This window comes from Lithobates pipiens, unplaced genomic scaffold, assembly GCF_037356315.1.
Source record: "Lithobates pipiens isolate NorthernLeopardFrog02 unplaced genomic scaffold, aLitPip1_a1.2 Scaffold_27, whole genome shotgun sequence".
NCBI classification, from domain to species: Eukaryota; Metazoa; Chordata; class Amphibia; order Anura; family Ranidae; genus Lithobates; species Lithobates pipiens.
Window position 1 is genome coordinate 210,782,529 of NW_027507788.1, and position 11,563 is coordinate 210,794,091.

At 43.0% G+C, this 11,563-nt stretch overlaps 1 protein-coding gene across 1 annotated transcript; it reads left to right on the forward strand.

The window, feature by feature from the left end:
• Positions 1-2,288: 2,288 nt before the first annotated feature.
• Positions 2,289-6,295, forward strand: LOC143933301 (olfactory receptor 1G1-like). Its single transcript, XM_077456178.1, has 2 exons — positions 2,289-2,426; positions 4,642-6,295. The coding sequence occupies exon 2, from the start codon at positions 4,696-4,698 to the stop codon at positions 5,674-5,676; it is 981 nt and encodes a 326-aa protein (XP_077312304.1). The 5' UTR covers positions 2,289-2,426; positions 4,642-4,695; the 3' UTR covers positions 5,677-6,295.
• The last annotated feature ends 5,268 nt before the right edge of the window (positions 6,296-11,563 follow it).

The window sequence follows — 11,563 nt, forward strand, 5'->3', positions numbered from 1 at the left end:
ACGATTTTCGGATCGTGTGTACGGGGCATAAGTCAGGTAGGGAGGAGCATACTCTCTCTTGGGACATGAGAGCCAAACAGCCCACATCTGTGAGAATGTAGCCAGCACACATTGGCCCTGGACAGGGCAGGGCAGGAACCCGGGTGGAATGGACCTGTACAGAGAAGGAGTCGGCTTTAGCCAATCTGTTCCTTAATGGGGGTTGGGGCTAGGGCAGATTGCAAGACCTTTTAGGCCAGGTTGGAGATCCCTGTGTGAGGCTGCTTCCTGGGAGGGTTCCCAGTAGAGATGTGCCCAACTAGGAGGTGACTACAGAGAACACAGTCCTGTGAGTACCGATGACCCTGGACACAGGAGAGACTGTGGGGAGATGGCTGTTGAGATGCTGTACATGCTTTCACCTGTGACTACTGCGGATCGTCCACTATATGTGATTGACTGTGTATTAGAGTTGCCACCTTTTCTTCAAGCCAAACCCAAACACTTCAGCTGTTCATGGCAATTTTTTTGTAAGGGGGAACTCTGTGACCTTTGGTGTAAAGGGGAGCTCTGGTGTAAGGAGGTTACTGCTCACCAAAGCCCCCGCTTACATGAGAGTTTCCAGCATCCTCCCTTAAATCAGGGTTCCCAAGGCCCTCCTTACATCAGAGTCCATAGAGCACCCCTTACATCCAAGTCCCCCTTTCCTTAGTGCACTTACTCGCTCTGAGGTATAAGAGAGAAGGGGGGGAGGAGGGAGACTTCAGTCATAATGGATGGAGAACTCTGCTCACCTGAGGAAGGAGGCTCGGGCATCAGCACATTTAATTCACAATGTATCTTCTGGCTGCTGGGCTTCAAATTTCTCACCAGCACATCACTTTTCTGAGGCACAGCATGAAGTGATTAGAATGTGCCCAGGCACACCCGGCACATCCAGCACACCCCTATGTTGGGCAGCCACATTCCTGTCTGAATAATATGTCTGGGTTTCAGGTGGTCCGAAACCAGGACACATGATGCAAAACCCGGACTGTCCAGGTGAATCCCAGATAGGTGGCAACCCTACTGTGTATGTCAAGTGACTTTGGAATGTATGTACAAACTCAAGAGATTCAGGTGCATGGGGTGAATGCAAACAAGAGTTCTGGTAATGGTACAGCACTTGGAGCTATAATAGTCTTTATAGTAAGGGCTGTATGTGAGACACTGGAGGCTCCTGTCCTCAGAGTTAAGCCAGCTCTGTAAGGAAGACAAGGATGGAAGGAGAAAGGGAAGCACCACCTAAGTGCAGTATCACAAGGGAAGATTTATTTCCAACGGTTAAAAACACTTACAGGATAAAAATGATAAAATTGCTTATCGCATAAGTAGGGAGTCCGCCGAATGTCCTCTTGTCCTGCAGGGGCCGCTGGGATCTGGTCCACTTGGATGGATGTGGAGGGAATGGATGCTCTGTTGTAGTCAGGAAGTCCATACTGACCAGCGCTGGACACTCTGGCGGACGTGATATCACCAGGAAGGGAAAGAAGAAGGCCTTCTGAAGGAGCAGAGAGCTCCAAGCGCAAAGCCTGTATTATCCAGCCTCTTCTTTCCCTTCCTGGTGAGGTCAAGTCCGCTGGAGAGTCCAGCGCTGGTCGGTATGGACTTCCTTACTACAACAGAGCATCCATTCCCTCCACATCCATCCCAGTGGACCTGATCCCGGCCGGCCCCTCCAAGATAAGAGGACATATGGCGGACTCCCTACTTATGCGATAAGCGATTTTATCATATGACTGTATTACCACTCCCTGAACAACACCAGCAAAGCGCTGTGAAATTATTCATTGTGTGGACATCCCTTCTTCAGGATAAAGGTCTACAGTTGGGAAGGTCGTGTGGAGGCCTATGGCAAGGAGCAGAGCACAAGATGGTGGAGGGTTCAACCTCGACAGGGCTGGAGAGGGGGTCGGGACTTCTGCTTTGGCCTCAAAACCCACCAACCACGAAGCCCCTCTTACAACTACTTCCAACACAGAGAGCAAGGGTCCGTCAATAAAGCATACTGGCAGGGGCAAGCTTTTCTACTCAAGCTGTGGCTGCTTTCTAAAGAAAACATACTGTAGGACTTCTTCCGATATGAAGCAACTGCCATTTATTTAGCTGATTGAAAATGCAACATTTAATTGGGCTTTCAAAACACTCTTAATTAATGAATGTACAACGTTGTGTTATAAATATAGTTGATGATCTCTTGGGATGAGACGGTTTCTCTCTAAGGCATCTATGAGGGAATAAAACCACGTACTGGAAGCTGTTGTCTTGTAGTAGAGCAGACCCCATAGCTGACAGTACTGACAACTGCCACTGTCGTCTCAAAGTACAAAATGTATTCATTCCGTCTTTAGGTCAACATTGCAGACACGTTATATATGATAACAATGACTCTGCATTTGTTCTATAAGGTAAGTCTTGTGGTACCTTGTTTTATTTCCCTAATATATCTGTTACTTTGCAATCAGTATTAAAGGGGTTGTAAAGGTTCATTTTTTATTTTCTAAATAGGTTCCTCTAAGCTAGTGCATTGTTGGTTCACTTACCCTTTTCCTTCGACTTCCCTTCTAAATGTTTTTTTTCTTTGTTTTCTTTGTCTGAATTTCTCACTTCCTGTTCCTCCTTAGTAAGCTGTTCTGGCTGACTAACCACCGCTCGGATGATGGTGAGAAGTTTACTGAGGAGAAACAGGAAGTGAGAAATTCAGACAAAGAAAAAAAACATTTAGAAGGGAAATCGAAGGAAAAGGTAAGTGAACCAACAATGCACTAGCTTAGAGGAACCTATGTAGAAAATAAAAAATGAACCTTTACAACCCCTTTAATCTCTGGATCTCACCTCAAATTAGTTTAGCCACTTGCTGTCTGGTCAATTTTTACATTTTTTCACACATATGTTAAAATCAGCATTTTTTTTTTGCTAGAAATGACTGTAAACCTTTAAAAAAAGATATATACATTAGCAGAAATCAGAGACCCTGGAGAATAAAATGGCAGTAGTTTCAATTTTTTATGTCGCACGATATTTGCCACAACTGTTTCTCAGGGGTATTTCAGGATAAAATACACTAAAATGTATTTAGTGCAGACACAATATTATATCCTGCTTTTGGTAAAATGTAAAAAAAATGGGGTTGCGTCAAGTAAATAAATAGCAAAAATATCATGTCGTAAAATTGCACTTGCCTGTAGAATTGCAAAAAACAGCGATGGTACCCAAAGTTGTCCATAGGCTTATTAGTTTAACGTTAATTATGAAATACAACCCTAGAATTTGTGCTTTCACCCCAACATTCGCCACGATACCTCACATGTGCGACACAATTGATGTTTACATTACACATGCTTGCCCTGCTCTGTGCTTTTTATATGGGCAGTGTACAGGGGTGCTTTAAAATATTTTAAATTATTTTTATTTATTTTAAGTAATTCCTCTTTTTGTTTTTTGTTTTTACACATAGTTACATACGGTAGTAGGGGAGGTTGAAAAAAGACACAAGTCCATCAAGTCCAACCTATGTGTGTGATTATATGTCAGTATTAAGGCCCGTACACACGATCAGACTTTTTGACAACAAACATGCAAATTAGCTGTTTTAAGGCAACATCCGATCGTGTGTACGCTCCATCGGACAAACGTTTTTCAGTTTTCATCGGACAAAATGTTGGCTGTGCGAACAGGCAAACTTTTCGACAACATAAGTCCGATGGAGCAAAGTCAGATCGTGTGTACAGAAAACCATCGGACTTTACAAACACGCATGCACAGAAACAATGCAAAAGATCAGACAACAAAACAGAAGTTGACCAAAGGTGGCGGTAAAGAGCAGAAAAAAAACGTGATTTGGTGAAAGTTGGCTGAAAAAGTCAGATCGTGTGGATGCAATACAAGTTCACAGGCGACGCCCTTTGTACAAACTTTCCCTTGGATTTCTGTACAAAGTCCGATCGTGTGTTTGAGGCTTTGCATTGTATATCCTTGTATGTTGTGGTCGTTCAGGTGCTTATCTAATACTTATAGTAATACACTTTTTTTTTACTTTAATGCTATTGCAAGGGGGCCAATAAGCCCCCATGTGATAGCATGGTCAGGTGACTGGTACACTTTATGCACACATTGGAGGTCTATAAGACCAGGGGTCTCCAAAATTTCTAAAGAAAGGGCCAAGTTTACTGTCCTGCAGACTTTAGGAAGGCTGGAGTGTGGCCAGAGGAAGTAGAAAATGTCTTGACATCTCGACTCCCCCCCCTATCAGAAGTCAAGAGTCCCCTACCCTCTCTTATATCACAACGCACCCCTCTCACCCTATACTGCTGCTGGGAAGAAGCTGGAGGCAGAGCTGGGTCCTCCTCCCTACTGCTGAGGGAAGGTAGGGGGTGGATATGGGGGTGGGGGTGAAAGCATCAGTTGCAGTAGAGGTGTGAGGGCCATATGAAATGACCTGGGCGTGCCGGATTCGGTTCATCGGCCTCATGTGGGTTAAAAGATCAATGAGCATGAAATGATATGGCATTTTCTCTAACAAAAAAGAAACTAGCCCTGTTCTCAGATTTGTATGGAAATTTTTCATTATTAAATTAAACGTGACATATTTAATTACTTATGTTTGTGTTTATGTCTCTGTAGTGTAAAGTGGATATTTAACATATGATGGTCATTGACTGACATCCAGGACTGAGTATGGAGAACAGTAGTAGAGTTACAGAGTTTGTCCTCCTTGGGTTTCCAGACCTTCTCTCTGTACAGATCGCTCTCTTTTATATATTTCTTGTGTTGTATGTAGTAACCCTAACAGGGAATGTACTCATCATTTTGGCCACGTCATTCAGTACCGGGCTCCACACTCCCATGTACTTTCTTCTCAGTAACCTATCTGTCCTTGAGATATTTTACACTTCGGTCACCATTCCGAAAATGCTTCTTAATTTTCTTTTGAAGACCAATTCCATTTCCTTCATGGGCTGTGCTGTTCAGATGTATTTATTTATCGCTCTGGGCAGCATTGAATGCTCCTTGCTTGCCGTCATGGCCTATGACCGGTATGTAGCCGTCTGTGATCCCCTGCATTATGTGACCGTCATGGATCCTCCTACTTGTGTTGCTTTAGCCTTCAGCTCCTGGATCAGTGGGTTTATCAACTCAACAATCCACACTACTTGTACCTTTCAACAATCCTTCTGTTCCTCCAATGTCATAAGCCAATTTTTTTGTGATATCCGTCCCTTGTTGAACTTGGCTTGTGATGACACTCTACCGACAGAGCTAATCCTCTATGTTGTTGGTGGAGCCTATGGACTTGGGTCTTTTGTTCTGACTTTGGTATCTTATATTAACATTATTTCCACCATACTAAAAATTAGGTCGAAGGGAGGACAGCGCAAAGCCTTTTCCACATGTGCCTCCCACCTAATTGTTGTATCCTTGTTTTACAGCACTTCCATATTTGCGTATTATAGAAGTAGCTCTGAAGAAGTAACCGAGCAAGAGAAGCTGACCCCTGTAGTCTATGCCATAATCACTCCAACGTTGAACCCGCTAATATATACAATGAGGAACAAGGAATTCAAGATTGCACTAAGCAAGATGATTGGGAGAAGGAAACCGGAAATTAATATTCAAAATAAAAATTGTCAAAAATTTATCATGGCCCAAACAGACTGAAATACACTCACTCTACTAATATACGAGGGTTGTACCAAAAAGCAAACAGAATCGCTTACACCTGTTTTTGAAATTTCACATGTTGGAAGACTAACGCCTCCTACAGACGATCTGACTTTCCGATGGGAAATGTTCGATGACAGGCTGTTGTCGGTAAATCCAACCGTGTGTACGCTCCATCGGACAATTGTTGTCGGGCTTTCCGCTAACAAATGTTGGCTAGCAGGTTCTCAAATTTTCCGCAGACAAATGTGTGTTGTCGGATGGTCCAAGCGTGTGTACACAAGTCCATCGGACAAAAGTCCAAAGTACGAACACGCATGCTCGGTAGCAAAGACGAACCAGAAGTGCTTGGTCTTGTAAACTAGCGTTCGTAATGGAAGATTAACATTCGTGACGCGGCAAGTTATGAAATCTCCAAATGCAGCGCACAATTCTCTTCTTCTTTAATGGGATAATAACGAAGCTGCTTTGCTGGTGATACTGATAGAGTTATTGCAAACTAATTTTCAAAGTCTTTTTTTTTTTTCTAGTGATATCAAGAATAATATGTTTTTTTTTGTTTTTTTTATTTGGGCAAGTTACCACAACACCATTATCCCGTAGTTTTTAAGATCAAAGATACAACTATCAAAAACAGATTTCAGCAGCGCTAGATCTAAATGACTATTGTATCAAAACAGTTAGTTTGACAAATAACCATTGCATTAAAACCATTAGCTTAACATCAATCTGTTTTTGTGATCCATATTCTGTGTATACAGTCCATATATCAAATGTTAGTAGTCCTTATCCAACACTATATAAGAAAGTCCATGTCAGGTCACCTTGAGCCGAGGTGACAGATGCACACCGTAGGGATCAGGAGTGCACCGCAAGGTTGTGGACCCTACGGCTGACTTCTGCGGACGGGAGACAGATCCCACTGGGGTTAGAGCGTAAGATTCCCTGGGGCGCGGAGTCTAAGAGCCAGCAGGTGTTCACCAGCACCTCTAGTGGTGAGGATGGACTTGGCTGCAACTGGCTCCAGGTCGTGACCCCCAGGGTCCCCCAGCTCACACCCACAGTAGGCAACAGGAGGATAGGGATAGTGAGGGATAAAGCCAAGGTCGGGGCCACAAGCAGACAGGAATAGTCAGGGACACGCCAATAGGTCAGGATCACAGGCAAACAGGGATAGTCAAGGACACACCAAAGTCAGTAACGGAACAACAGAAGAGCACACGGCAGGCAACAGGAAGCTAAACACACAAAGGAATACACAAAGGTTGATCAGCAGGGCTGGCCTGCAGTGCACAGGTTAATATAGAGCTCCCTGATAGGAGCTAGGGTGGAGCCATGCCAGAGGATGGATTACAAAAGCAGACAGGTGAGGGTCGGCTGGTCTCTAGATGAACACATGGAAACAGGTAAGCAAACAAACTATTGCATAACCATGACAGTCCATTATAGACAATTCAGGTAAAGGCAAGTGTAGAGCGCTGACACCGACCGAAGACCACCTTCACATGTGTACTGATAAATAGGGGGGTATGTGAGAGGAGCCCCCCTTTGCTACAGCCCTTACCGGGACGCAGGCTTCAGTCTGGCGTGGAATTAAATGTATGTCATCCTTGAGGTATGCGAACTGCACTCGCGGCGGCCGGTCTGTCTGTCGATACGTATGCTGTTTTGCCTCTGTCTCTGTGGCCGAGAGGAGCTTTGTGGCATTAGAGAGTTAAATAGTTACCAGCTGGTTCTAGAGGCATAAAAGAGAGTGAGCGCTGTATGGCCCCACCCTCAGATGTCGGAATGACGAAACGCATCATGGTGGAGCCATAAGCTTAGTGCAATCACGCCCTGGAGACTTTGGAAGGCAGTGGGATCCTCCGTCGGCCACAGTGGTGGTGTGCGGTAGGAGTGACTGTGCTGATCCCGAATCTTCAGCTGTTTTGTGAACAATTAAATTACATTTATCATGTTTTGTGAGTGTATTTTGTGAAGATTTTTAATAGCATTAAAGAAGTTATAAAAGCGAGATTACGCTGTGTTCGCTATTCTTCTCTTTTTATTTAATTATTGAGGGGGGATATGCGTAAAAGGTGAATGAGAAAGATGGTTGCCGTTGCAATTTAATTACATGCCAGACTGAAGCCTGTGTCCCGGTAAAGGGCTGTAGCAAAGGGGGACTCCTCTCACATCACTCTCCCCTAGTTATCAGTGCAGGTGTGAAGGTGGTCTTCTGTCGGTGTCAGCGCTTTACACTTGCCTTTACCTGAATTGTCTATAATGGACTCTTATATAGTGTTGGATAAGGATTACTAACATTTGATATACGGACTGTATACACAGAATACGGATCCCAAAAACAGATTGATGTTAACTATTGCATTAAAACCATTAGCTTATTTGTCAAACTAACTGTTTTGATACAATAGTCATTTAGATCTAGCGCTGCTGAAATCTGTTTTTGATAGGTTTTTGGTGTCTTTACATGCTTTACCATCTCTGTTACAGAGTGGTTATAAGCAGCAGCTAATACTACTGATTGGTGGAAGAAGTCTAATTAATATAATAATTTTCCCTGTGGTTCCATTTTAGCCCTTGTGTTTTATGAGAAATAGGTCTGGTTTTCTTATATATTCTTTTTTGTTATTAAAGATACAACTATGTCGGTGTCCCCTTGTTAATTTTACATTGTATTTTTTTTTAAATGTAACGGCCTACTCCCAAACTGTCATTTGAAGTAAAACACATAGCCAAGTATTATTCGACACAATTTTTTTTATTGTGCATTAAAAAAAAGAAAACACATGAAATAGACATGCTATCTGCCGATAGAACTTAACCAAAAAGTGCATTCTATGCATCCAAAAATATAGAAAATATACCAAATCAAATCATTATTATTCAACCAAAAAAATAATGTCAAAGCAATAACTCCAAGGCCAATAATAAAGAACACATCATCACCTCCGATTCCGCAACATGGCTGGTTGACGAACAGCCATTCAAAAACGAAATGAAAATCGCTAGATGAAAAAGGTGAAAAGAAAAGCGCGAATCAACACTCAAACTTCTACGAACACGAAATTAGCAGTAGGAGCCCAAAGGGTGGCGCTAAAGAGCTGGAAAACCACGTAGCACGTCTAGTACGTCACTACGTTCGTAATTGTTGGCCAACATTTGTGTGACTGTGTGTATACAAGACAAGTTTGAGCCAACGCCCTTTCAGACAAAACTCCACAGATTTGTTGGCCAACAATCTGATCGTGTGTATGAGGCAATACTCTTCTTTTTCATAGCAGGTACTAAATAATGGATTCCAAGCAGAAGCAATGTGCCGTCATTGAGTTGTTGAAGGAGGGGTGCAGGCTGTCCGACATTGATGGTCTTCCACTGCATGGTTTGTCTTCAATGCTGGTTCTCCTTCCTTAACCACTTGGCCTCCAGAAGATTTAAAAAAATAAAATAAAAAATAAAACACCTGCCGCTGTAATTCATACGCCTGGTGGCCTGAAAGGGGCTGTGCAATAATCTATCCATTGCATATAAGGGGTGGCCTGGGGAGAGGGGGCCACGCCTGGATGTCCCTAATGGACGGGCCGTCGCTGGAATGTCCTGAAGCTTATGTTCCCTAAAACTTGTCATAGGGCTAAAGTGATGTCTATGGAAGAAATTGGTGGCAACCAAATTCGCCCAAACCTATTCTTCTGTGAATGCTTAGATCTCCTTGTTTATAAAGCATGGATCAGGGTATTCTGGGTAATTTCAGAGCCCAAATAAAGAAAAAGCGCCATCTCTGGAGCACATGTAAGTAACTGTATGGGACGCGAACAGAAAGGATTTTAATGCAGTATAAGGTTATGGGCAGAAGAGTGATTATTATTTCATTAAATGTGGCCCCCCTCCAGGACATAGCAGGAAGTTCCCATTCATGGACAAGCCTTGAAGTAACAGGTAATATTTGGTGGCAAAAATGGAAGAATAGTGTGGCGCGAGTCGCAACCCCAGAAAATCCAGGCGCAAAGAATGGTTGTGTGAATGTGAGATGCCTCCATGAGAGCGGAAGGTTAATATCACGGGCTAGAATGGTATCCGGTATAGTTAACTGAAAGCCCAGACAATTGGGCAAATTGCAAATGAACAGAAATTAGGGTAGGATATACCAACGCTAGCGAGGGTCATGAGGGCATCATCGGCAAAGAGGATAATTTACGACCTGCTCAAGAGACCCCTGAGATGTCTGAATTAACAGTAACTTGCAATCCACCAAGCAGACAGAAAGCTAGACGCATCACTGCAAAACAGGTATAGGATGGCCAAAACATACATATACTGCAGAATAATGAAAAAACAGATTCAGGGTGGCAAAGAACACGCACAATCATAGACAACGCCATATCGATCGGAATAGGAGTGACTTTTTCATTATTAATCAGCTGATGCACGCTCATTGTAGTAATGAGCAAGTGGCGGGGTCTACGTCCTTTTAGAAGCGATTAGCCCTTTGGGAGTATCTCTCCAAAAATGAAATTTTAATTGCAGAGGATCCCCAAAATGTGACTTGTATTTTAATGTAAAACTTCTGGGAAGATCGTCAATAATCATCAATTATACAAGCAGGAAATGACATTCCTGAGGAAGTTCTGTACACCAATGGAATACAGAAAGGCCTGCAGTTTGCCCTATTGCATTGATTTTACAGAAAATTACAGGAAAGGGAAAAGTAATTTTTAATAATCTTTATTCACAATATGGCTTTTGTAGCAACTGTATACTGAACGCTCTATTATCTTTTTCCCCACAAAAGTGGAGTTACCCTTTAGGTTTTTTTTTTTTTGCAGACATCATTATTAGGCCTTATAAAGAGAGTATTGTCCCGATGCATTGAAGCATCACTTCACCCAATAGTTTAATTTCACTTTAGGTGGAGCCTTGCACCGTCAAATGTTACTCAGCAACCGGGGGGAGGGGGGTTTGCCCCTGAAACAATAAAACAGCAAAAGTAACTAAGAATTAAAGTTATGTTGGACTCATCTGGTGCGGTTTTGATTTCGAATGGCTAAGTCAGAGTTTCTCAACTAGGGTTCCTCCAGAGGTTGCTAGGGGTTCCTTGAGCAATAAACAAACTGCCTATCGGATAAGTTCCCACAGATAATAATGATCTTTTTAGCTGTCTGTAAGGGGGTAATTCTTCCCAATGACCATAAGTGTTATGCCCCATACACACGATCGCTGTCTGTGCCCCTGTTAGGGAGATCCACCCTCTTTTAGTCCTGTTTACCATTATCACCGAAAATAAATCCCAAATTTTGGGTTGTCACCAGAACAGTAATGGAGGGGAAATCTTCCAATAGGGGCACCATTTCTTGCGACAACCAGGGATTCCCTCACTTTGAAGGGATAGCCTCTCACTTCCTATTTTACTTTAATGTAGCGAAGTGCCATTTCTTCAGTGTTGTCACAAGAAGAGATAGAATAAAATTAGGGCTGCGGAAATGAACAATTAATTGTTTCGATTAAAATAATTTTGATCGAGGATGATCCACGGAGTGAGCTCCGCGGTCTCGCCCATAGGAAAGGCCACGGCTTCGGCCTAGCTCCGGGTGCCGTGGCCATCTTGGTCCACCCGACGGCGGCTTAGTAGCGGCGCGCTGACATCATCATCGCCCACCTGCTTGTGCCGTCTACTCTGAGGACGGACGGGTCTGCCTGCTGTCTATTCCGGACAGAGCAGACAGTATTGAATATTAAGGTATGGGGGAGATGTGAGGATATGTGGACATTACAGTATTGGAGGAGATGTGGATATTACAGTTAAAGTTAAACTAACTTTCTACGTTTTTCTTAAAGTTTAATAAAAAATAAAAAAAATTGTAAAAACTGTATGTGCGTTATAATTAAT

Bases quoted from the DNA above. Each gene is read 5' to 3' on its own strand.
- LOC143933301 (XM_077456178.1), top strand. From the start codon at position 4,696: ATGGAGAACAGTAGTAGAGTTACAGAGTTTGTCCTCCTTGGGTTTCCA.